This window comes from Dreissena polymorpha, chromosome 13 (genome assembly GCF_020536995.1).
Source record: "Dreissena polymorpha isolate Duluth1 chromosome 13, UMN_Dpol_1.0, whole genome shotgun sequence".
Lineage (NCBI taxonomy): Eukaryota > Metazoa > Mollusca > Bivalvia > Myida > Dreissenidae > Dreissena > Dreissena polymorpha.
In genome coordinates, this window is record NC_068367.1 from 20,331,646 (window position 1) to 20,359,452 (window position 27,807).

At 34.8% G+C, this 27,807-nt stretch overlaps 2 protein-coding genes and 1 non-coding gene across 9 annotated transcripts in view; 2 read left to right on the plus strand and 1 right to left on the minus strand.

The window, feature by feature from the left end:
- LOC127854439 (mitogen-activated protein kinase kinase kinase 20-like) overlaps positions 1–27,807 on the minus strand; it is a 219,546-nt gene that overhangs the window by 178,770 nt on the left and 12,969 nt on the right. For 3 of the 7 annotated variants that reach the window (XM_052389475.1, XM_052389476.1, XM_052389473.1), the window contains exons 5-14: positions 13,549–13,614; positions 12,940–12,968; positions 12,278–12,361; positions 10,444–10,497; positions 8,536–8,622; positions 5,601–5,730; positions 5,011–5,062; positions 3,884–4,019; positions 2,402–2,446; positions 1,718–1,745 (exon numbers count right to left, since the gene is read on the minus strand). In XM_052389475.1, the coding sequence (XP_052245435.1) occupies positions 1,718–1,745; positions 2,402–2,446; positions 3,884–4,019; positions 5,011–5,062; positions 5,601–5,730; positions 8,536–8,622; positions 10,444–10,497; positions 12,278–12,361; positions 12,940–12,968; positions 13,549–13,614 (711 nt within the window). The remainder of the gene's footprint in view (positions 1–1,717; positions 1,746–2,401; positions 2,447–3,883; positions 4,020–5,010; positions 5,063–5,600; positions 5,731–8,535; positions 8,623–10,443; positions 10,498–12,277; positions 12,362–12,939; positions 12,969–13,548; positions 13,615–27,807) is intronic. The other 4 variants (XM_052389474.1, XM_052389477.1, XM_052389478.1 and 1 more) reach the window with 4 other exon arrangements.
- Trnay-aua (transfer RNA tyrosine (anticodon AUA)) lies at positions 7,128–7,209 on the plus strand. Its single transcript has one exon. It is a non-coding gene; the product is annotated as a tRNA-Tyr (tRNA).
- On the plus strand, positions 17,661–25,340 carry LOC127854444 (uncharacterized). Its single transcript, XM_052389487.1, has 3 exons — positions 17,661–18,226; positions 21,571–22,067; positions 22,590–25,340. The coding sequence occupies exons 1-3, from the start codon at positions 17,961–17,963 to the stop codon at positions 22,946–22,948; spliced, it is 1,122 nt and encodes a 373-aa protein (XP_052245447.1). The 5' UTR covers positions 17,661–17,960; the 3' UTR covers positions 22,949–25,340.

Below are 27,807 nucleotides of genomic sequence, written 5' to 3' on the forward strand. Positions count from 1 at the left end.
GGCTGTCAGTTGTTAAGTGGCAGCCATTGTGTGAATACCTTAGACCTAAGTATCACTAACTGATATAATATATATATATATATATCTATATATCTATATATATATATATCTATCTATCTATCTATCTATCTATCTATCTATCTATCTATCTATATATATATATATATATATATATATATATATATATATATATTTATTTATTTATATTTATTTATATATATTTATATATATATATATTATCCAGAAACTATTTTACTGTTTCGAGTCACTGTGACCTTGACCTTTGACCTAGTAAACTGAAAATCAATAGGGGTCATCTGCCAGTCATGATCAATGTACCTATGAAGTTTCATGATCCTAAGCCTAAGCATTCTTGAGTTATCATCCGGAAACCATTTTACTGTTTTGAGTCACTGTGACCTTGACCTTTGACCTGAAAATCAGTAGGGGTCATCTGTGACCTAGACCTTCAGACCTGAAAATCAATAGGGGTCATCTGCCAGTCATGATCAATGTACCTATGAAGTTTCATGATCCTAGACCTAAGCATTCTTGAGTTATTATCCGAAAACCATTTTACTGTTTAGGGGTCATCTGCCAGTCATTATCTATGTACCTATAAAGTTTCATGATCCTAGGCCTAAGCATTCATGAGTTATCATCCGAAAATCATTTTACTGTTTCGAGTCACTGTTGCCTTGACCTTTGACCTAGTGACCTGAAAATCAATAGGGGTCATCTGCCAGTCATGATCAATGTACCTTTGAAGTTTCATGATCCTAGGCCTAAGCGTTCTTGAGTTATCATCCGGAAACCATTTGGTGGATGGACCTACCGACCAACATGTGCAAAACAATATACCCCTTCTTCTTTGAAGGGAGGCATAATAAGTATATGCATGTACATGTCTTTGTAAATTGATTGTATGATATATTACGATATGAATAAAAACTAAAAATAAAAAAATATGGTAATGTGGGCCTTAAAGGGTTTAACACAAACTAGGTGAGCATTCAAAAGATAAATCCCACTAGACAGCAATTTCTGTATTCCATTGTTGCAGTGATGTAGTGGGTATGGTGTCCACCTAGCGATTGGGAGGTCACAGGTTCGATACCCACAGTAGAAGCATTCTTAAAATCTCCCCCAAAGACAACAAGTACTGGTTCAACCCAGGAAACAAACTCCCCCAAAAACACCAAGTACTGTTTCAACCCAGGAAACGTACTCCCCAAAGACACCAAGTACTGGTTTAACCCAGGAAACGGACTCCCCCAAGACACCAAGTACTGGTTCACCCAGGAAACGAACTCCCCCAAATACACCGAGTACTGGTTCAACCCAGGAAACGGACTCCCCCAAAGACACCAAGTATTGGTTCTACCCAGGAAACGGACTCCCCCAAAGACACCAAGTACTGGTTCTACCCAGGAAACGGACTTAGAGCATTTCAATAAGCCTTTGGCTTTTGATTAACCCTTTGCATGCTGGGAAATTTTTCGTCTGCTAAAATGTCGTCTGCTGAATTTCTAAAATAAGCATGTTCTTCGATTTTTTCAAAGAATACTATCAGAGAAGCAAACAGTTTGGATCCGGATGAGACACCACGTTTTGTGGCGTCTCATCTGGATACAAACTGTTTGCAAAAGCCTTCAAAATTCGGTTCCAGCACTGAAAGGGTTAAATTGACCTAAAAAAAAGGTTTAAACTAACTTACCTATAGCAAGCTGCTTTATCCACTGATTCTGAAAAATAAATTTTATATGCTCAGTTTAATTAAATTAAGCAGTATACAGAGTTGTTGTCATCAATATTAAATTTAAGAGGGACTGAAATGTATTAATCAAAAGAAGTGCAAAGTCTTTAGCTAAAAGTCAAAATGATAAATTTTAAATAAAATCAACAATTTATTTTCTGTAAAATACACAAAAATAAATAAATCAACACACATCTAGTTTTGATTAATAATTTCTACAGATGGGATACAAACACTCAAATGAACATCAACTTTTAAAGTAAGATGAAAATTTAACAATTAAGTAGCTTTCAAAGGGAAAATACACAAAATCTTGGTAAATCCGTCAGAACATGTATAACAAACGATGTGTTTGTCAGAAACACAATGCCCCCTTTTTTACCTTTGACCTTGAAGGATGACCTTGACCTTTCACCACTCAAAATGTGCAGCTCCATGAGATACACGCATGCCAAATATCAAATTGCTACGTTCAATATTGCAAAAGTCATGAAGAAGGTTAAAGTTTTGGTAAAAGTTTTGGGACACACACACAAACATATACAATGACAGACAGGCCAAAAACAATATACCCCCGATTTTTTATCCGGGGGCATAACCATAAATATGAAACAAACTGCATTGAGAAGAGAAAGAGATTCATACCACATCAAACTTTGTCCAGGTGTTCACATCATGTGAGTCTAAAGACTGGAAAATAAACACGAGCATTATTGTTACTCTGAACAATTACATCATCATCATCACATCATCATCATCATCATCATCATCATCATCATCATCATCATCATCATCATCATCATCATCCTCCTCCTCATAATTATAACCCAAATAATGACCATTAACTTACAAACTTGCCATTGAAATCTGCGTATTGGACAAACAGAACAGATACTGGCTATAACATAATTAAGGTCGCTGTGGCCTAATTGATATGGTATCCACCTGGCAACCAAGAGGTCACGGGCTCGATCCCCACTGTGGGAGTGTTTTATGGATCCAAAGACACCAAGTACTGGTTCTATCCGGGAAACGAACTGAACAGTATTTCAATAAGCCCTAGGCTTTTGATGCTCTTCAGCTTTAATAAATAGGTTTCAACTAACATCCCAAACCATTCTAACTTATACGTAGCTCCCATGCCATCATCATAAAAACCTATATCATAACCATCAATGTATAAAAAAGCCATTGACAAGTGTATAACAGACAAACATTAAACATAGTGGATACTGGCTATATATATAACCATAACAATTAAATTCAATTTTAGTGCTACACATTACCAATAAAATAATTATTTTGACATGTATAACCAATGAAATTATTCTAACTACCACTTATAACCAATAACTGCCTTGTACAAACAATCAAATCATTCTTACTGCTACATATAACCAATAAAATCATTCTTACTGCCCAAATGAACAATAAAACCATTCTTACTACCACGTATAACTGCTAAACTCATTCTTACTGCCACATATAACCAATAAAATCATTCTTACTGCCACATATAACCAATAAAATCATACTTACTGCCACATATAACCCATAAAATAATTCTACTGCCATATATATAACAAATCAAATAATTCTAACTGCCATTTTGTAACCAATAGTCATTCTTACTGCCACATATAACCGATAAACTCATTCTTACTGCCCCATATAACCAATCAAATAATTCTTACTGCAACATTTAACCAATAAAACCATTCTTACTGCCACATATAACAAATAAAATCATTCTTACTGCAACATACACCCAATAAAATCATTCTTACTGCCACAAATAACCGATAAATCATTCTTACTGCCTCATATAACCAATCATATCATTCTTACTGCCGCATACAACCAATCAAATCATTCTTACTGCCACATATAACCAATCAAATCATTCTTACTGCTGCATACAACCAATCAAATTATTCTTACTGCCGCATATAACCAATCAAATAATTCTTACTGCCGCATATAACCAATCAAATCATTCTTACTGCCACATATAACCAATCAAATCATTCTTACTGCCTCATATAACCAATCAAATCATTCTTACTGCCACATATAACCAATCAAATCATTCTTACTGCCTCATATAACCAATCAAATCATTCTTACTGTTGCATTTAAGTGTTGCTGCAGGTCGCGCTCTCGAGCCATGATCTGTATCTCTCGTTCTCGGAGCTGGCGTTCCTTGCTTGTCAGTTGGTTCTCTGCTCGTTTCAGGCGGTCAAGTGTGGTCTCGATCTCATGTCTTTTGAAATAACGGAGGAAAATAGTCAATATAGACTGCTAAAATTGAGTAACAAGCTCTTTATATAAAAAGGTAATTGTGGCATAATGGATTGTGTCCACCTGGTGACTGGAAGGTCATGGGTTTGATCCCCACTATGGGGGTGTTCTTTAGATCCCCCCCATGGACATCAATTACTGGTTCAAACCAGGAAATAGACTCAAGAGCATTTAAATAAGCCATAGGCTTTTGATGCAATTGAGCTGAAAATAAATAGTTTTAAACTATATATAACATGAATGTTTGGTATATACTATGATGAAAATAAAATGTGTACAAAAATTAATAAATGATCAATGTAGTAACACTCATAAATTGAAGAAATTATTGATGCAGTTGTTTGTATAAATCTTACATCATTCAAAATACTGTAGATTCATTTCTTTTTGGTGACATGACATTTAATGGAATTATAAAATCTTGCATTTTTGTGTGTGTTAAATTTGTGATTTTTTTTCCACATAATACTATATTACTTCTGACTTGAACGTTTGTTTGCATTTGATTTCATGGCCGAGAGGTCCCACTAAAATCCACGATAAAATAAGTATCAGAACAAGAGCACCGCATAACAGGTGCCACGCTCGGCTGCAAAAGATTGTCAGATTAAAAAAAATTTTTTTTTAGAGGTCACAGTGACTTTGACCTTTGACCTAGTGACCCAAAATGGGTGTGGCGTGTAGAACTCATCAAGGTGCATCTACATATGAAGTTTCAGAGTTGTAGGTTGAAGCACTTTGATTTTAGAGGCAATGTAAAGGATTTAGCATGACGCCGGCGACGGCGAGCAGGCTATGACAATATCTTGGGGGTTTTCCGAAAACAGCCTCGCTAATAATTAATTGGTTTCACAGTGAATAGGAGAATGGCTACAAAGATGACTTTGACAGCGGCAGATACCATTGTCTGCAAAGGATTAGTAAGGCATTTTTCACATAAGGCAACTACTTACTGCCATATAATCTTGTGATCCAAAAAGGAATTTGTAACATCATGCATAGCATCTGAAAAAAAACACATAATTACGGGTATCATAAAAGCTCATAAAGCAATCGAATCAGAAATGTGCCTTGAAACACTCATGAGATTGGATTTAAACATTAAACAATGTGTTGAAATAAATAAGTATGTGTCTGAAATTTGTGTCAACAATGTTATTTAAGTAAGTTAATACATTAGATATGTGTTTGTCAGAAACACTATGTCCCCTTTTGCGCCGCTTTGAAGCTATATATTTGACATTTGACCTTGAAGGATGACCTTCACCTTGACCTTTCACCACTCAAAATGTGCAGCTCCATGAGATACACATGCATGCCAAATATCAAGTTGCTATCTTCAATATTGCAAAAGTTATTGCAAATGTTAAAGTTGGCGCAAACAAACAAACACACAAACAAACAGAGCAAAAACAATATGTCTCCCACTATAGTGGTGGGGGTATAGTGGCGGGGAACATAAAAAATAGTTAAGAAATCTAAAACTGAAGAATTTTTGTTTGTTGATTTCCCAATCTGTGAAATAGTAGCTTTTAGAGCATACCGTCTTCGAGGATTATATCCAGTTTGTTGAGTATCTGACGGAACGAAGGTCTGGATTTCGGCTCTAGTTCCCAACACTGAGTCATGATCTTGGCAAAACACGGTGGACAACTGCTTGGTATAGTTAACCTCTGGAAAATGAAAAATGAGACAACTGCATAAAAATTGATATCTGTCATTAAATGGTTATCCTTGCCATTTTCTTTGCAAAACACCGATGACAACTGCTTGGTATACTGTAAAACCAATAAATTTTGTGTGGTACCAATTTTCATGGATTTTGTTGGTCCGCTGAACCATGAATTCACGTACCAACGATAATTTATACATTTTTAATCCGAAATCGGTCATTTCCAAATGTCAATTCCGATATTTTCTTTTGTTGTCGGTTATCCGAGATATTTGTGTATTTTTGTAATAGTTGCATTTTTATGCTGCGTATGGCAATAAGAAATCAGAATTACTTTATTTAATAAGCCTGTGTTTTTTGCCAAATATTCAATGTGTACGGTTATGCTGCACGCAACATGACATTTTGGCACCAATTTCAGGCCTATTGAAGGGTTGTTTCTTAAATCTTAAGATGTCAGCACAAACTGCAAGAAAAACTGTGTTTTTGCAAATGTATTTCAATAACTTGATATGTTTTAAATAAAGTTCTTAACGGCATGATTACATTCTGTCCAGCCAGTGGGTAAACCCCTGTGAACCCTGTTGATCCTGCACCATGGGAAAGTGTTGTCCAGAAAGCCTGTGTGGACAACACATGTATCAAGCCCAGTGTTCCCAGAGCATCGCTCATATAATACTTGGTTAGGGATGTATGCAGCTAACGCCATTTAACGAGGCTCAGAAAAACAAAAACAAAAGCATTGGCAAGAACTTAAGGTTTTCACTATTTTTCCAATAAATTTCTGTATCTGTTTTGACAATAAACGATAATCACTAAAGTTTTGTTTAAAAAAAAATTACATCACAAAAATGAGCAAAATTGCTGTGTTGGCGTTATTCAACAAAATGAAAACAAGAGATGTGTTTGTCAGAAACACAATGCCCCCTACTGTGCCGCTTTGAAGCCGTATGTTTGACCTTTAACTTTGAAGGATGACCTTGACCTTTCACCACTCAAAATGTGCAGCTCCACACATGCATGCCAAATATCAAGATGCTATCTCCAATATTGCAAAAGTTATTGCAAAAGTTTAACAAAGGTTAAAGTTTGTGACAGACACATACAATGACAGACAGACAGACAGACACATACAATGACAGACAGACAGGCCGAAAACAATATACCCCGATCATTCAATCCGGGGGCATAATAAGTTAGTCCCAGGTGATTATATATTGTAAATGCAAGCATAATTATAAAACAAGAGGGCAATGGTGGCCCTGGGGTCGCTCACCTAAGTATAAGTAACGTTAAGGTATCGCACCTGTAATGATTTCCCACGATTTCTTCAAAGATTGAAGAGCCTTTTTACCTGTTTACTTATGGATACATAATTTAAGCAGGTACTAATGTGAAGTTGTCGTGGTCGAGTGATTAAGGCGATAGACTATAAATCTTTTGGGATCTTCCCATGCAGGTTCGAATCCTGCCGACAACGCATACTTTTTGCGACGCGTTTTATTTCTTTTCTAACGTAATTTGATTTAATATAGCATATAAGCTATGTTTATTGTTAAATATGTTGCAACTTTTTATGGACATTCTTCAATTTTTACAATTAAAACTTTATTGCTAAAATGGGTGATTTACTGCTGAAAATACGAATCATGCATATTGCATTTTTATTTTTATTTGAAAAAGAAAACGGTAAATCTGTCTATTTCTTGGTATTTTTGCTGTATATAGTTTATCTATAAAACTAAATTCAAAATATTACTTAAATGATACTATTTTGAATTTTATGACACTTTGTTTTTAACTAACCCAATTTCTACTTGGCTGAAACCACTTACATTTCATGGCGCTCTTCTATAGATAACTAGTTATAAAAAATAAATGTCTGTAAAAGAATAATTATTTTATCTTGTTTAAACTTTAAACACCTTTACTGCATCTGTACACACTAACTTCATGCCCATATTTGGAAATCTGGATGAATTATGGAACTTTCATATACACCAGGGGTGCAAATAAACTGGACAAAAGCCGAGCGTAGGGGTGGTTTTTAAAAAATCAGTATATTTTTTTTTTTAAGCATGGAAAGCCTACCTAAAAATGTGCATGTAGTTCAGTGAAATGATGCTGATTAAGAAAATAATACATTAGATTATATTTGGAAAGGTGCCCATTACAGGTGCGCTACTTTAAGCAAGGGCTGTTTACGTTGTTTTGTGAAGAGAAAGGGTAAGTTGCTTTGGTAGATATTTTTTACATTTTCAATAATTTGTATTTTATTTCCTATTTCAAGAACACTGAAGAGGTCAAAGCATGATGGGAGAAATTGTTGTTACCACCCTCTAGTATTTATTCAGAAAATTGACCAATTCACTTTACAATACAGGACATAACATATGACACAATTCTAAACATAACAAATGATTAGAGCTGAGACTAGCGCCTTGGAATGAGAGGTTTGCACTGATCGTTCCATGGTGGTAGTTCCAGGTTTAATTATTTGAGCCTCGTTCCGGGAAAACTATGCTTAATGCATTTGCTTAAAATGTCGTCCCAGACTAGCATTTAGCCTGTTCAGTCCACACAGGCTAATTTGAGACGGCAATTTCTGCCTTAACTGGTTTTTCGCTAAGAAAAGACTTCCTTAAACCAAAACAGTCATTTGAGCTGAAAGTGTCATACCTGAACAGGCTAAGCTGGGATGACACTTTAAGCACATGCATTAAGCCCAGTATTCTCATAACACAGATAAATTTAGCATGTGCTCAGACCTTTTACCAACGCAGTAAAAACATATGCACTTGTCTACCTCTTCTCGCTCAACTACCAGCCATGCCACCTGGAAACCTTCGATGCCGTTAAATGGAACCTCGTGTGTCAGAAGTTCCCATAACACCTGGAATGGGGAAAACAAAAATAATCCTCAACAAACATGAAATAAACAAGAGTCTTGTGTAAAAAAGTTATGCCACCCTATAGTTTAATATCTATCTACTGTCAGCACAGTAAGTAGATATCAGATGTACAAATAAACAAGACTATTGCCAAGCAATAAAAGTCCCCTACCGGCTTCACCATTGTCAGAAATTTCACCATTTTCAGATTTTTTTTGTTTTGTTTCCATAGCAACCACAATTTTTGACATAGGAACAAAATGAAATGACATGCATAATGTCCATATTGCCATCTATCCATGTACCAAGTTTCATGAAAAAAAATTAGGAACTTTTAAAGTTATCGCAGGATCCAGAAAAAACACCATTTTCAGCACTATTTCTAGTCTATTTGTTGCCATAGCAACCACAATTTTAGACGTAGGAACAACATGAAATTACGTGCATAATGTCCATATTGCCATCTATCCATGTTGCAAGTTTCATGAAAAAATATTAAGAACTTTCAAAGTTATCGCAGGATCCAGAAAAAAACACCATTTTCAGCACTATTTCTAGTGTATTTGTTGCCATAGCAACCACAATTTTTGACGTAGGAACAAAATGAAATGATTTACATAATGTCCATATGCCGTCTATCTATGTTGCCAGCTCATGAAAAAATATTAAGAACTTTTAAAGTTATCGCAGGATCCAGAAAAAACACCATTATCAGCACTATTTCTAGTCTATTTGTTGCCATAGCAACCACAATTTTGACGTAGGAACAAAATGAAATGACGTGCATAATGTCCACATTGCCATCTATCCATGTTCCAAGTTTCATGAAAAAATATTCAGAACTTTTAAAGTTATCGCACTTCAAATCGGCCGCCATTTATAAAATGTATCACCCGCAACTATGTAAATCTCGCACACAATTTTTCAATACCAAATTCGAGAGCAAAAGTTTTTTTATAAACAAAACTGGAAAATAGGACCTGAAATTGGCCGCCATTCACTTAGCCAAATCTGTTGACCACTTTAACATTAAAATTTCGCGATTTAAAAGAGCGAGTAATACACAGTAGAGTATGGGATCTGAATACCAGGGATTTTTTTACCCCATTGGGGAAACGTACCAGTACCATTCCAATTGGGAAAAAAGCGCGAAAACTGCTGAAATTGGAAAAATTTGCATCGTGTAATCTTCAGATTGGGAACTGTGGGTTTTTTAATTGCTCGGCACTTAATTGCAAAAACCAATTAAATTATTCATTTACATGCCCTTTGGCTTGAAATGTTAAATTTCAGTTCTTATTTTATTTGTTATCTTGCAGAAAATGCAATTTCAGAAAGAAATTGACGCAGGTTTCCTTCCTTTTGGGAATTTTTCGGACGGTAATTGGGAATTGTGTAGGTTTTCCTCCATTGGGAAAGTACCTTTTATGGGTACTTTATAACAAGAGCACCGCATAACGGGTGCCACACTTGGCTGCGGGTGCATTTTTGAAGAAATGAAAGCTTGTCAGAATTTTTATTTTTATTTTTTTTTTAGAGGTCACAGTGACCTTGACCTTTGACCTAGTGACCCAAATATGGGTGTGGCGTGTAGAACTCATCAAGGTGCAGCTACAAACATGTATGAAGTTTCAAAGTTGTAGATGGAAGCACTTTGATTTTAGAGCCAATGTTCAAAACCTTGACAACATGTTTAGGTATTAGAACGACGTGGACGGCGGACACGACATGACACGACCACGGACACGACACGACAAGCTGGCTATGACAATACCTCGGGTTTTCTCCGAAAACAGCCGAGCTAAAAATCACTGAATACATACCACTCCATACGACCAAGTATCACATGTTTCAGACACAGGCTGGCTCTGTATCACCTAAAACATTTAAACTTTTCATTATTTTAAAGTGTCTCTACTTAGATAATCACAACAGCTGCTTTCATTTTTTAAAAATATATGTTGGTTTCATCTAAAGAATTGCAATGTTCATTATGTTTTAGTACCTTTGGATTAATAACAACAATGTGCATGTTTCCAGTCTAAAGTTATTGTAAAGCTATTTATGGACGCATGTAGGGATGGGAAAAAATTGTCACATATAGTAAGCTTGTTTTATTTTATTTTTTGTTATTTTTGGATTTCTCAACAAAATTCTACATAATTTCAGTCATATCATTTGCTATATTTACTTACTCAAAGGTAATCTGGTTAACTAGTACTTACCGCATGCCAGTAACAGACAACTGCCCTACTTATAATACTTACCGCATGCCAGTAACAGACAACTGCCCTACTTATAATACTTACCGCATGCCAGTAACAGACAACTGCCCTACTTATAATACTTACCGCATGCCAGTAACAGACAACTGCCCTACTTATAATACTTACCGCATGCCAGTAACAGACAACTGCCCTACTTATAATACTTACCGCATGCCAGTAACAGACAACTGCCCTACTTATAATACTTACCGCATGCCAGTAACAGACAACTGCCCTACTTATAATACTTACTGCATGCCAGTAACAGACAACTGCCCTACTTAAAATACTTACCGCATGCCAGTAACAGACAACTGCCCTACTTATAATACTTACCGCATGCCAGTAACAGACAACTGCCCTACTTATAATACTTACCGCATGCCAGTAACAGACAACTGCCCTACTTATAATACTTACCGCATGCCAGTAACAGACAACTGCCCTACTTATAATACTTACCGCATGCCAGTAACAGACAACTGCCCTACTTATAATACTTACCGCATGCCAGTAACAGACAACTGCCCTACTTATAATACTTACCGCATGCCAGTAACAGACAACTGCCCTACTTATAATACTTACCGCATGCCAGTAACAGACAACTGCCCTACTTATAACCCTTGTCCACATAGAAGCAAAGTGAAAATGGCTATGTGCAAACAGCATAAAACCAGAACAGCCTGCATGTAACTCGCAGTCTGTTCAGGTTTTATGCTGTTTGCTGCTTATTAGTAACTAAGTGTTGAAATTGAAGCCTTTAAAAATCTAGTAGGAAAGGTCTTATTTCACAACCAATCCTCACACAAGTTATGTGGCCCAGCCGGAAATCAAAGTCGCATTTTCGCTTTCAAGCGCTTTTACAACAGAATTGCCGGTTATGCATACATGTTACAGATGTTTTCAAGTACTACGCAGTTTTTTAATTAATAGCAGGAGGGCAATTGGCTCTATGGAGCTCACCTGAGACTCTGAGAAAATAAAAGGTGAGAAGGTGAAGTTTAGAATAGTAAAAGTGCAAATAGGAAGATATATACATGTACTTAGTTTCTTGGCACTTTTATACTTGAACTTGGCTGAAAATATTTCCAATATTGACAAAATATGCAACTTTTAGAGTGTTAACAGGCTTTTTATATTTGACCTTCTGACCTAGTTGTTTACCTCATGCCACACCCACTTTTAAACACGGCCAAGTTATCATTTGGACAAATGTTCTGATCAAGTTTCATGAAGATTTGACGATAAATAAGGCCTGTAGAGAGTGCACAAAGTAAATATTGAAGAGTCATGACGAAAGAAGGACAAAAGTGATCACAAAAGCTCACCATGAGCATGCTGTGCTCAGGTAAGCTAAAAATCATGCTCCTTTTTAGTAGTATCTAACCTCTGGGGCCATCCAGGGAAAGGTTCCAGCCAGGGACATCTTTGTTGTACTGCCCATAAACTTGGAGGCACCAAAGTCACAGATCTGAACGAAAAACAAGATAGTGCAAGGTAATATAGACACACATCTTCAATGATCTTAACTGATTTGACTATTTATAGACACCAGGGGTTTAAAATTTCACTTGCCAGAGTGAATTAGCAACAAAAATGCTCATTTGAATTTTTTGAATTTCTTTCATGATCATTAATGAATTAAAATTAATTTAAAATTATAATTATTTATCTAGCAACAACTCATTTTAGTTCTAATACGTAGCTATAACTTACATCTTAATGTTGTGATTCATACACGGACAGAAAGTAAATGTTAACTGATTGATAAACAATGATAAACAAAGTTTTGAATGTGTTGCTTAATATACAAGAGTCCCCTAACACTGAAAACCCCTATCAAGTATATATTATTCATTATACCCATATCATAATCACGTTGAAATAATAAAGAGATCAACAGCTACAAATGGACAACAAAAATACCTATTTTCATGGTCACCTGCTTTAATGTAACAGACGTCCTTGAAAAACAATTCAGTTTTCCACAGCACATAACCCAAATGACTGTCTGGTCTTGTTAAACAAATGTCTCACTTATATTCTTACCTTACAAACATTCTCAGCAGAAATCACAACTGAAACCAATAAGAAAAGAACATACAGTGTACATGCTAAATCAACATGGTTCAGCTCAATTGTAACAAGCTAATCTTTAACCCTTTGCATGCTGGGAAATTTGTCGTCTGCTAAAATGTCTTCTGCCGAATTTCTAAAATTAGCATTTTCTTCGATTTTTTTCAAAGAATACTATCAGAATAGCAAACAGTTTGGATCCTGATGAGACGCCACATTTTGTGGCGTCTCATCTGGATCAAAACTGTTTGCAAAGGCCTTCAAAATTCGGTTCCAGCACGGAAAGAGTTAAATTAATTGTGATTAAAATTTATATATATATTTTGTTTGCTCATGAGCAAATGTATATTACCAAATCATAAGTGACACTTAATCTATCTAAAATATTATCTAGCAAATATTGGACTTTTTATCATTTTTTCCATATTCATTTACAAAAAACTGAAAAAAACAAATCTTAATGACATGTCCAATAAATTAAAACTAATTCAGTTCATTAAGAAACCTTGCATCTTAGGCTATTCAATCTATAAACTATCTATAGACATTAAACCCAACATGTAAACATACTAATGTACTCACCATTTTTTGACTTCAGGTCTCTATGAATAACTTTGATGGGTGCTTCCCTATGCAAATAGTTCATACCTGGCGATAAAGAACAAGTGCAAAAGTTCACAATTTCAGAGATGGATCTTGAGAATGCATATTTGAATTTGATTTTTTTTTTAAAGAAACCAATTTATCTATGATATTTCAAGTCATCTTTTTTTCGTCAATAACAAACAATGCAACAGCAATCTATGGCTAAAATTAAGAAAATACATATCAAAGTCAACAAATTTGAATGTACGCTTGTGGAGGTTTCGTGTTTTGAATTACTAAGAGTTGTTATTCCAATCAAGAAATATCTTTAAAAAAGATATACGGCGTTGATTGTGGTTGGAGTTTATGGAAGGTAAAGATTTAAATGAATGAGATCAAGGATAGCTAATATCTTTTTCTGTGCAGTTTTTAGCTGCATCAAACGCAGTACGGGATGTTACGCGGAGTTTTCGCGGCTTATTTTACATTATTACATATTGCTGGTCATAAACCTATAGATACAAAAAAGAAAACCAAAGTCAAACGGCCACATGCGAAGTCTCCGTACATATTTTAAATATGTATACGCGCGTTCTTCGAACAAACCTGTTTGAGTGGTTTATCGGGAATTGCTACGTGTATTTGATTCGATTATTAACAGTATCATGAATCATCGCGCTCATACTTAATACATTAGTCAATATGCTGCAATAATACATTAGTAAATATGATGGAATAATTCTTGTTAATTAATTAAAAATAATATTTATCATGGTATTGTTGAAAACACATTAAGAATCTATTATTGACATGCCATAAAATAATATCGCTGGATATCTTCATTTCACATCTTTCAGGTGGTAAAGAAAATTCCGGTTCACCTAGTTCACGCTATAGCGTTTTTATTATATAACTATTATATAACTGACCGCGAACTCCGAACAGCACAGAAGGTCTGACCTGTATATAAACTCTGACATTCAAACACACTAACCGCGAACTGACCCCTTATACCTCGCGGGTTGAAATGCAACACATTAAAGTGAGGCATCGCTTCCACTGCTCTTTATACTTTTACATATAACATGTTGACAGGAATATGGAAGTCAGTACTAAATATGAGAACATGGCCTTTAAGTACACAACGTTCTCGCGCTGAAAATCCTCTGAAAATAAAAGATGTACGCACAAACTGTATTGATGTCGAGATTGAGTGTAAAACTGTTCTATCTATAAAGCCTTTTTATTAGAGATAAAACTGTTTCATGCTGAACACGCAGTAAAACAGTGTTACAAAGACGCGGACATGTTTCCAATGTTCTAGTGGTATTATCAAATCAGCCAATGCAGTCAATGAAGTGTATTCATCTGTACTTGGCCGCGGGAAGTTTTATTTGAATTCTATTGGACGCTAACAAAGGTCAGGCTAAGGTGAAAAGCTGGCGTATACAGCTGACGCCGAAAAATCGCGTGTTTCCTGATTTACATAAATTCTTGTTTTTGAGGAGGCATGGTTCTACTAAATATTTATCTGTTTACGTGCACACTACATGTAGTGGGATATACTGAATTGGTGGAGCTTGAGTTAAGAAAGGGCATTCTAGATAATCTTGGTTTTAATACTTCAACCTTGAGTATTGGCTTCAGAACATGGCATTTTTGAAACAATTTAGAAAGCTCCAAAGGGATGCCATTTTTTGACCCACCAGTTTCTGGTCTGACCAGCCGTCTTTGTCAAATACCGTATATGTCCTTAATTGACGCTCATGCCCTAATAGACGTGCAGGCTGTCTTATCTGGGGTTCATCGGAATTTATCAGAACCATTAGATAAGATTTATGTAGCCCGTAATCCATTTAAGAGTGGTATAACATCTGAAAACATCGTTTTTGCGGCCATTTTGTTTGCAACATGGTGACAACAAAAATATGCTACTGTGCGAGTATACTATGTAGGATACAAACAAACAATAATCATAATTATTGTCGTCAGCACTGAAATACCAATGTTAAGTCCGAAACGCGTATCTAAATTTCACTTTAAACGCGACATTAAAATAAATTTTATTAAAAGTGCACCCCACATGTCGTCTGCTTGAAAAGTGTGGGTGTATAGATAAAAAAAATCACTGTGCAGAAAACAACGAGAACTATAGAAACTACTTACATTAAAAAATTGTACTGTTGTGCCTATAGAAAAAACTTGGTGATCATGATCGCGTACGATAATTATGCATTTGAGTTCTTAAAACAAACGGAATGAGTACGCTGTTTCTGTTAAGCAATTACCATTTACATTGTTTATTATTGTCCCCTACCAGTTTCACCGTTTCAGCATAAGAATTTGCAGTATTTATAAGACATTTCTGTTCTTCAAATTGAATAAAATTGACTTCTTAGAAAAGTTCCCTCAGCTTAAATTTGTGTTGCTGCCAGAAAAAAATAGAGTACATCAGGTCTGTTTGTGATTTTTTTTATTAAGTCATATACATGTACATATATTATATAGAAGTTCAATGAAAATGTATTTGAAAAATGCACTTACTGATACAAAATATATCATTAAATTATAAATACTTTATAGCTATGGGTTACTAACTTACTGTCAATGTATAGAAATTAGTCGGTATGAAATTTCGTGGTTTAATAAAAAAACAACTAATTCATTGACACGTAATTTCCTGGATTTCAAATTAAAAACAACTTATTCTTTGATACATAATTTTGTGGATTTCAAATTTTCGGAGAAGATTGACCGTCATATAATTAAACTTTTATTAAAACAACCAGAGTAATTACGAAGCATAATCTGCTAATCTGTGTTGAAAGCAAGACTTATGGTTAATATGCACTGAAGCATGAAAGTGTTGCAGATAATTGTCGATAAGAGCAATAAAGCGGCGCACTTGTGGGTCCCCGCTCGCTAATTGCCATCAATGTTGTTTTGACAATATTTGCAATTCTCAGCGCAGTCGGTCCCCAAGTTGTAACAATTGAGTAATAAGGTCCTCAAAATACACGTTTGAAAACTGTTATGTCTCTTTTAACTTTTATTGGCACATATTGACATATGACAAAAATCTGCAAACTGTTAATTTGACGACGTCACGTAAAAGAGAACAATCGTTGATGTACAGTTTTAATACCATGCTTGATTTTAAAAGTACAAATGACATTCGGAAATGACAGATTTCGGATTAAAAGTGTATAAATAATGGTTGGTACTTAAATTCGTGGTTAAGCGAACAAACTAAATCCATGAAAATTCGTACCATACGAAATTTAATGGTTTTACAGTATATAGGGGAAACTTCCTGCATTGCCTGAATGCTATCCACATTCAGTTTGTTTGCACATGATCATAAAATTAAAGATTTGATTTGTTTAACCAACCTGATCAATAGATAAGAACTTAGAGCCTAAGCCTAATGCATTTACTGTATCCCTGTTTAAAGTCAACCTGAATGCCTCTGCAGATAACCAAGTTTTTTGGTTACCCGAATGTTAAGATGTGTCATACCAATATGATTTTTATCTGTGAAAGAAATCAGATCTTTGAGTCATATATTCAATGCATATGTTCAAAAGCAAATTTTGTTCTGTACTTGTACAACATTTTAAATACATGTTTATTCACTTTACTTGATTAGTTGTTTTTAAATAAAAAGCCACTTTATGTGCTTTAGGATAGTGGATACAATTCTTTAAGGAACATAAACTTCTTGTTTTATGGGCAGTATCTTCTTTGTTTTATGTTAACAAGACTATTGCTAAGCAATGTATGTCCCCTACCAGCTGGCCACCATTGTCAGAAATATATATATATATATATATTTTTTTTTAAATTTGTTTCCATAGCAACCAGAATTTTTGACGTAGGAACAAAATGAAATGACATGCATAATGTCCTTATTGCCATCTATCCATGTTTCAAGTTTCATGACAAATTAAGAACTTTTAAAGTTATCGCAGGATCCAGAAAAGTGTGACAGACTGACTGACTGACTGACACAAAGAGTGCAAACCATAAGTCCCCTCCGGTTTCACCGGTAGGGACAACAAAGTAATGAATCAAGTGATGACATGGGGTAAATCATAGTGTCTGTACACCTTTTATACAGACATACAAACTTGCTTTGTGATTATAGGACTGGTGAATCCTTGTTATCATGAGATAGATTTTGATTTTTACTTCCGTTTGCTTATCAGAATAAGCCAAACTGTGGAGGTTATCGAAAGTGTATCTGGTTTGAGTTATATTGAATTCCTTTTGTTTCTTGACATCCCACACGAGTATTTAATCTTTATTTGTTTTGAAAGTATTTATGTGGTAATTGAAAAAAAAATGATATTTAAATTAAACAAAAATTGAGGTCTAACAAGATTCTTTTCCTAAAACTAAAAATCAAGATGGCGACCTCTTCTCAGTCAACTGTTGGTAAAGTTATAGCTATTGACTTTTATTGTTCGTCCTGTCAAAAGCAGGGCCAGTGGGCCGAGTTTTACTGCAAGAAATGTCTAAAATTTTATTGTGTAAAATGTATTATCAAGCATGGTAAGAAGTTTGTGAAACATGTGCCATACGGAATAGCAGAAAAAGACAAGTGGCCAGTGCCCAGAAATGAATTGCAGGACCTTCATGAAGACAAACATATTGAAAAGTTTTGTTATATCAGGTAAGTTCAACATGTTTATGTTCTCAAATATGTTTGTTTTCATAAAAAGACCATTCAATGTAGCAATGAGGAATGACCAACAATGAGGAGTGAGGGTGGGGCTTAGTCCCCCCCCCCCCATTTTTACCCTAAAAGTCAAGGTCTCAATTCGTGATAAAAGCTTTCTTTCATCATGCAATTTTAAGAAATCAAACAAAAAAATGACAACCATGAAAAGACAGCATGTGGCGTGTAATATGCGTTTCATTACATCAAAGATAAAGGTCTAACTTTTAGGTTAAATTATAACATAGAAGATCTTCAAGTGTTTTAATTTCTTACCACAAATGTTCCTAATATTATTAACTGAGTCTGTGTGTATTTGTAATGACTGCCTCCCTATCTCAGTGGTAAAGGTTACACATCAAAGGTTACATTTTGCTATAATTTCAAAATAATGTACAAATACTGTTAACTATAGGGAGAGCCTTTTTTACAACAAGTTAAAAAGGCAAAAGTCTGACTAAAGGCCAAAGGTCCTTGGGTTTTACAGCACTGTCTGCGCCTCCGGAAAACGGAGGCATTCCCAACGCAAACAGACCCTCTCCGAAACCGAAAAAAAAAAAAAAATCCCAATTTCAAAACAAAAGGGCCTGAAAGGCCCAAAGTCGCTCACCTGAGATTCAAAGGAACTGACCTGTTCTGCGCAGCCCAAGATGTCATTAGAACAAAATGTTCTTACCAACTTTCATGACTAGTGAACACCCTGGCAGCCACGTTTTTCAAAAGACCAGAACCATTTTCATACACATTCAAGATATCATTTAAACAAATATACTGACAAAGTTTCATAAAGATTAATGAGTTCATATGAGGAAAAATGCCCCACCTTCTGGTGGCCATGTTTTTCAAGCAACTGGAAGCATGTTCGAAATTGTCCATAATATCATTGGGACAAATCTTCTGACAAAGTTTCATGATGATCGTACAATAAATATGGCTTCTAGAGTGTTAACAAGGTTTAACTATAGCTATATAAGGAAAAATGCCACGCCCCCTTGGCGGCCATGTTTTTCCACCAACCAGAACCATTTTCACACTCATCCAAGATGTCATTGGGACAAATCATCTGACCAAGTTTCATGATGATCTGACGATAAATGTGGCCTCTAGAGTGTTAACAAGGTTTTACTAAAGCATAATATAACCATATTTGGAAAAATGCCCCGCCCCCTGGTGGCCATATTTTTTAAGCAAACGAAACCATTTTCGAACTCATCCAAGATATTATTAGGACAAATCTTCTGACCAAGTTTCATGAAGATCGGAAAATATATGTGGCCTCTTGAGTGTTAACAAAGTTTTACTATAGCCATATAAGGAAAAATAACCCGACCCATGGCGACAATGTTTTTCAACCATCAGACATCATTTTTGTACTCGTCCAAGATATTATTGGGATGAATCTTCTGACCAAGTTTCATGAAGCTCGGACAATAATTGTGGCCTCTAGAGTGTTAACAGATTTTACTATAGCCATATATAGCAATAGAAGGAAAAATGCCCCGCCCCTTGGAAGCCATGTTTTTCCACCAACAAGAACCATTTTCGAACTCATCCAAGATATCATTGAAACCAATCTTCTGACCAAATTTCATGAAGATTGGACAATAAATGTGGCCCCTAGAGTTTTCACAAGGTTTTACTATATAGCCATACATGTATAAGGAAAAATGCCCTGCCCCTTGGCAGCCATGTTTTTCAAGCAAACGTAACCATTTTCGAACTCATCCAAGATATAATACAGACCAATTTACTGACCAAATTTCATGAAGATTGGACAATAAATGTGCCCTCTAGAGTGTTAACAAGGTTTTACTATAGCCATATAAGGAAAACTGCCCCGCCCCCTGGCGGCCATGTTTTTTCACCGATCTGGACCATTTTCAAACTCGTTCGAGATATCAATATGAAACCAATGTTTTGACCAAGTTTCATGATAATTGGGCAAATATTGTGACTTCTAGAGTGTTCACAAGGTTTCTCTATAGCCATATAAGGAATACTGCCCCGCCCCCTGGCGGCTATGTATTTCAACGGACCGGAACCATTTTTGAACTCAACCAACATATCATTTAGACAAACATTTTGACAAAGTAACATGAAGATTGGGCATCAAATGTGACTTCTACAGTGTTCACAAGGTTTTTCTCTTTTTTTGACCTCGTGACCTAGTTTTGACCCAGTTTCGAACTCAGTTGAGGTATCAATGGGACAAATGTTCTGAACAAATTTCATGAATATCAGGCAATAAATGTGGCCTCTAGAGTGTTTACAAGACAAAATGTTGAAGACGGACGATGCACGACAGATGACAGACAAAAGGCGATCACAAAAGCTCACCATGCGCACGTTGTGCTCAGGTGAGCTAAACAAAAAAAAACAAAAAAACTTTTTTTAGAAAGAAATGTCTTATGATTATGATTATTAGATTATTAATGTACCAACTCGTCCAGCTGGTGTGTATCATACCAACAATTAAGCACTGCTGTGGTTGCGCAAGGATTCAGCACCATGAATCTGCTGTACTCACCATTACGCAGCACATTCACACAAACCAAACTTACTCATCTGATGCTTACCTGCATGGAAGGTCTAACCCTGAATGACAAAACATTGCAGGAGCTGTGTGATGCTTTCTAAACAGAAAGCAGAGAAAATTTATTTTGTGTGACTAACCAGTGTTTGTTTTGGTAAAAAATATCTGCTATAAGTTTTTGACTGTACAGTTCTTATCTCAGAGTGTAACTGTAACGAAAAACCAAATTGCAGTACTTGAATAAATGTTGAACATGCCCAATATTGCATGTGTTTATATAAAAAAGACAAAATAACAAATACAAACAAATTTATTTGTTAAACCACTGACTTATTTAAGCATGATAAATTCACAATGTTTTCCCAAAATTAGCCATTTCATCGAAGCAAAAATTCCCAAAAATTCCCCCCCCCCCCCCCCCACCCCCGAGGTCAAATATGTGCATGGTTCAGCTTGCTAAACTATTTCAAGCAGTATTGACCATATGCCGACTTGATGCCAGCAGGAATCTAGGTTATGAATTTAAGTTTAAAATGTGAATACAAGTATAATGGAGATATTGATTGTGTCTATTAAGAAAAAAAAATGAACACTCAACAGCTGCATCAGTATAAAAAAACATTGAAGTTATGTATCTAAGAGTATTAATTGAAAAGTGATTCTTTGAACACAGATGTCACTTCTAAAAGTACATTTAAAATATTCTTTTGGCATAATGAACAATAAAACCGCGTTCAAATATTTAAATATTGTTTTCCTTTTTCAGAATAATTTGTGCTGAAGTATCAGTGCAAGGTGACCCAGACCAGGTTTTCAGTGTAGAAGGAAAGTCAGAGTATGATGTGAGCAAACCAAGTGATTCAACGTATGACATGGATACCCGTGCCATTTGTGCTCTCTCTGATGATCAGATTCTTGTTGCAGATATCAATAATAAAAGACTTTATCTACTAGATCATCAATACCAGGTCGTGGGACATAGTGAATTAAGTTCTATTCCATGGGACATTTGTCAAATCGCACCAAATGAAGTAGCTGTTGCTGTGGGGCTGAATATGACATATGGGGTACAGTTTTTCTCTGTAAATGGTGGGCAGCTGGTTAATGGCACAATGTTTACGTGTCAACATCAATGTTTGGGTATTGCTTATAATCTGCAACACCTGTATCTCACTTCTGGCACTGCACTTTACAAGTATTCAATGATTGGAGACCTGTTAAATAAGTTATATGAAGATACATCACGTTGGCTGGGATTGACAGGTAATATTGTTGTGCATATCTGGTTATCATTTGAAATTATTATAAGGAGTATAAAACATTTATTGTTTTATTCATATTTACACAAAAGTCAATATTTTAATTTCATTTTTATGCATGCTCATTCCAGATAAGTAAGTTTGCAAATAATTGTTCCAAAAAATTCACAATAAGTACATGAAAACTCTTCATACAATAATTTCCTGCCTTTGCAAAGTTTTTTACGGTGCAGTAGTTGGTATTGGTGTAAGATACAATTTTAAATAATTCCATAATAAAAATCATGTTAGCAAGCTGTTACAATGTGAGTGAGTACATGTTCTTACTGAGAAAATGTTATTGATGTGTATATCATGGGTTTTCAGCATAAACAATTTATGAAGTGATACATGTTTCATTGTATGAAAAATCATACTCTATCAATTAAAACAAATAGGTGGTGTGAATAAGATGTGACATCTACTGTCTTAATAAATGTAATGATTCTGTAAAGAATAACCAATTTTTCTTCACACTCTTTTACAGTTTATAAGTGTGCAGTGAGTCCTTCAGGTGACAAGATATTTATCACCAATTTTGAACATGACAAGGTCCTCACCCTGGCCACAGATGGCTCAGTACTCCACACCTTCACCGACCCAGACCTGCGAGGACCAGGTGGTATTCATGTTACTGATCTGGGACAGGTGCTGGTTTCGGGATTTTCACCAGGGATTTTCACTATCCTACAGCTGGATGGGGAAGGCAAAAAGAAGCTGGCAACTCTTGCTACAGAGAGGGATGGACTTTGTCGGCTAGAGTCAGTCTGCTACAATAGGGGCACAGCATCCATCATTGTGGCACGAGTTCTTAGCAACAAAATCCTGGTGTTTAAAGTAAAATAGTTTTGTTTCACAAGTTTCTGTTAAAACATTCAACATGAATTCTTGGAGGGATGGACTTGATATTGTATGGTCTGTCTGATCAAAATGTTAGTATAGCCACCATCATTGTGGGACAATTGACAGGCAACACATTTCTTGTGTTTAAAGAAATATATATGTTGTTTCGCAAATTTTATTAAAGAAATATATATGTTGTTTCGCAAGTTTTATTAACAACTTTTTGGAAAATGTACTTTCAACATGTATTCTTGGCAACACCAAATTCGTATTCAGTGTTATGTTTCATCACATAATGTGCCTGGATGATTTATTTTGATGCAGGGTAATTTGAGATCATGAATATGTTTGAAAAAGTAAATACACAATAAATTTCTTAACATCATTGATCTCTTTAAAGTAAAACATTCAATTGCATAATTGTTGCTGAATGATTTATTATGTTGCCACACAATTCAATCAAAGTACTGACAGTACTGGTGTGACGATGCTTTTGAAGAGGATGGATATAAAAGCATCAATTTAAGTTTAAATACACCATAACCACAATTGTGTTTGTGGGTACGAAAATTTTGTGTAGGAAAAAAAAATGGGTATGAATATTTTGGGTACAAAATTTATGCCAAAAATTATGACCACAATTGTGTTTGTGGGTACGAAAATTTTGTGTAGGAAAAAACAATGGGTATGAATATTTTGGGTACAAAAATTATGCCAAAAAAAATTTGGGTAGGAAAAAAAATTTGGTTAAAAAGAAAAATTGGGTAGGAAAACAAATTGGGTACGAAAAAAATTGGGTACAAACAAATTTGGGTAGGAAAAAAACAACTTGGGGGGTACAGGGAAGAAGTACCCGTGGGGAACTTGATCCATTCAGCGAAACTGGGAGGCGGGTGTAACATTCTCGATAAAAAATAATAAGAAAGATATTCGATGTGTATTTTATAATGTACCACTTATCTTTAAAAAAAGTTCTGTTACAGTAAAACGTTTGTGGGTTATAACATTACGTTACGTAGCAGATATATTCAAAACTTGACATGTTCTTCAATTACACCATGCTCTTTAATTTCACATTTATATCATACCAAACTTTACATTTCGTTGTTTCCTTTCCTAAGATAATGACGTTATGTGTACGGACGTGATTTCACATGCCCATGTGCATGAAAATATTATTTTTCTCTTTTGATTATTGTTTTTTCTCTAGGCATGTTTGTTCATTAAGTACGGCAATAATTTCATGATGATTCCCGAAAGTAGGTATGAGCACATAGTCGAATACGAGTTGAATACATGAGTTCGTGCATGAACATATGGTAAGGTTAACTAAATCTCTGCAATATATGTGTTTAAAACAGAAAACAATATCCAACAAACGAATGAATTATCAAACATAGTGTGTGCACTGATGTAGCTCTGTAATTTCTGTTTGAAAAGTTTATTAAATATGCAAAATGAGATAGCATGCATAAGAGCGAGTTTAATAGATGTTGCAGGGCTATTATGCTGTTTATATACCACTCGCTTTAACGTTTACAAACTGCAGGTTCGAAACAATTCGTTTTCTTTACACTCATGATCACGTTAAACTTTAATTATACACATTTTCATTCACAATTTATTTACTGAATCACGACACATGTCAAATGCAATACAGAAAGTTGTTTCATTGATCTATAAACATATAATGGACTGAATATAACTGATTTAAAATTAACGTTTTCAAACTATTATTAAATCTCTTTCCCACAATATGCTGTCCTATTTATAGCTGAGCTTCCTTAACCTTCATCAATGATAATCAGCGAGGTATGCTGATTAAAAAAATCGAGCTAATAATCTCAATCGGACTGGCTCGGTCTTTTACATAGGTCGCCATTGTGCAGATTTTTTTCATGGTAAGATAACTTAGACGAGCTGCTTCGCAGCATCGTCAAAAACTTGCTATCACCTGTTGCACAGAATCAACTGGAATTTACTGTGATGATTTGTGTTTCATTTGAATTGTATATAATCAGTGCATTGTTGTAATTTTGATCTATATCTTGAAAATGACTAACATGTACTTACATGATTTACTTGCGGTGATTGGTGATGCTTTATGTTATTATTGTGTACATGTAATTGTGTAAAGAAAAAAGAACTGCAGGTTACAGTTTAGAAGAGTGGGTTTTATATTTGCATTTCATTATGAATAACTGTTACTTTGTGTTGTGTGATAAAAAGTATTAAGCGTTACATAGATTAACAATTATGTATTGTATAGATTTTTTCCATCCTTGATTTTATTTTTATTTTTTTATTTTGGTTGATAACAATTTTACATGTATTTATGTCATATGTGCCTGTACCTTTTGCTATGTTTCACAGAATAAATAAACGCTGTCTTAGAGCTCAAGTTCACATCTTTCACTTTCACAGAATAAATAAACGCTGTCTTAGAGCTCAAGTTCACATCTTTCACTTTTAAAGAATAAATAAATGCCTACTTATTCAAGTTCACATTCATTTTGTCCATCAATAAGCATGGCATCAATCACCAAAACAATATTTGAATATCGACATTTCCATTCAATCAAATATTCAAATATTTGTGCAAAATTTAATGAGGTTTACAAGTTTGTGCCTAGATGACTCTTTTTTTTATTTATGTAGATAATTTCCATTAGGGTACGTACTCATATTTGCATTTACAATGTGTGCAATTTTATTATTAATAAACTGCAAGACCTGTTTGAATGGAACTTATACTCAAGAAAGTTATTTGCCACATACATGTATTTTAATCAAGAAACACTAAGATTCATTCAGTCATCAATTCTAGCAAAATGTCTAAGCTATAATGTCTAAAATTTGTCATCAGGCCTCTGTAGAATATTGTTTATTTGGTAGTGTTTTCACATGTATGAAATAATTAGTTTTAATTCCCAATTAATAGCGGAGGTTTACTACTTTTATCGTTGTTGTGTGTTATTTTGTATAAAAAAACGAGCACTTAATTCAATATCAAAGTATGACTTGACATGGACCATTAATATTACTGTATTTTGGAGAAACACTGTCTTTAAGTTAAATACAAACTACTTTTTACTTATGACAAATTATTATTTTTAATAATAATACACATTTTTTTAGTAATTAAGATGCGTATCAACTATGGGAAACATTAAATCAAATATTCAAGTATTCCCATAATTTTGCCATTACTATTACTTCCTATCATGTTGTTAACAACTGGAGGGTTTACAAAATCTGACATTGAAACATGAGGGCCAAGATGGCCCTGAATCGCTCACCTGACTAACCTTGCCACATCAACTTAAATTATATCAGACCCATATACAATCCCAAGCCAGATTTCATTAATTAATACATTCTGACAAAATGTCATTTATACGTGATGAAAACTGTGACCTCTAGGTTTGTTTTTCAAGATTAACAAGAGATGTGTTTGTCAAAAACACAATGCCCTCTATTGAGCCGCTTTGAAGCCATATATTTGACCTTGACCTTTCACCACTCAAAATGTGCAGCTCCACGAGTTACTAGCAACCCCTTTAAAATTTGTCATACATTAGTTGTATTAATTTAGCTAGATAGATATTCCAAAAAGCTTTCCAGAACAGTTTGAATTGTTAAAATATCCCCACCGGAAGAGAAGTTATGACAATTTTTGTCATGGACATTTTATCGATTTATTGGAAAATATTGGTACTTATTACTACATAGTAAATGCGTTAAATCACAGCACCTTCGCCTTATGTTATTACAGAGAAATTGACATAACTTTTGTTGTAAAGAAGATGTTTATTACTATAATCATCATGTGTGCATAACAAAAATAAACAGTTTACAACAAACCATTTATAGAAGTACATACATCATAACTCAAGCACATGTTCATAAAATAAGCATATGATAAATTTACATTACATGAGCACATGATATCCTGAACATACATTTTAGCAGAAGGTCATAATCTACATCATGTGTGCATAACAAAAAACAACAACAGTACAACAAAACATTTATAGATATACACACATCATAACTCAAGCACATGTTCATAAAATAAGCACATGATAAATTTACATTACATGAGCACATGATATCCTGAACATACATATTAGCAGAAGGCCATAATCCGCCTCAACTTCAATCCAGCCCAAATCTTGAAAGCACGTTTGAAATCAAACTTTTCCATTGGTGGGCTGTCTATGGACAAAATCAACAAGTTCTCCAAGTTTTCAATTTTAATAGAATTTCTGAGAGATGTTGAACGTCAATTCCTTTTCTACCAAGCAAATTAACTACATTCTCATATATGCTCTCTGCATTTGCTCTTTGAAGTTCAGCCACACCTTAAAAGTAAGTATGTGGCAAAGCCATTCCAAACTTATCAATCAGTTTCCAAAAGTCTTACATAGGTCTCTTAATTTTGCTTCACTGAAATGTCTGTACTCTCATCGATCATGATACTTGCATGATGTCTGTATCTTCTGGAGAAGATCAGTCCTCAGAACGTCTGCCATACAGTTTTGAAATTCTGACACACTGGAGCTGTGTTCATATGAAGTGTGGCTGTCAACTCGAAGGTCATTGAGCTGGGTTGCACCCTGAAAATATATTAATACAAATTTGCATCCTGAAAATATAATTTATGATTTCAAGTATATTTTGCTCAATATTTGTAGCAAACTTAAACAAAATCAAATTTTATCAATCAATTTAAAACAAATCAAATTTGTTTTAAAGATGTTTTATTTATTTTTTTTACCTGCAAGACACACAATCTGTTCAGGTCTGGAACCAGCGATGATGCAAGAGTATGTTGTGCAGCAAAGTACACATTAGTCATA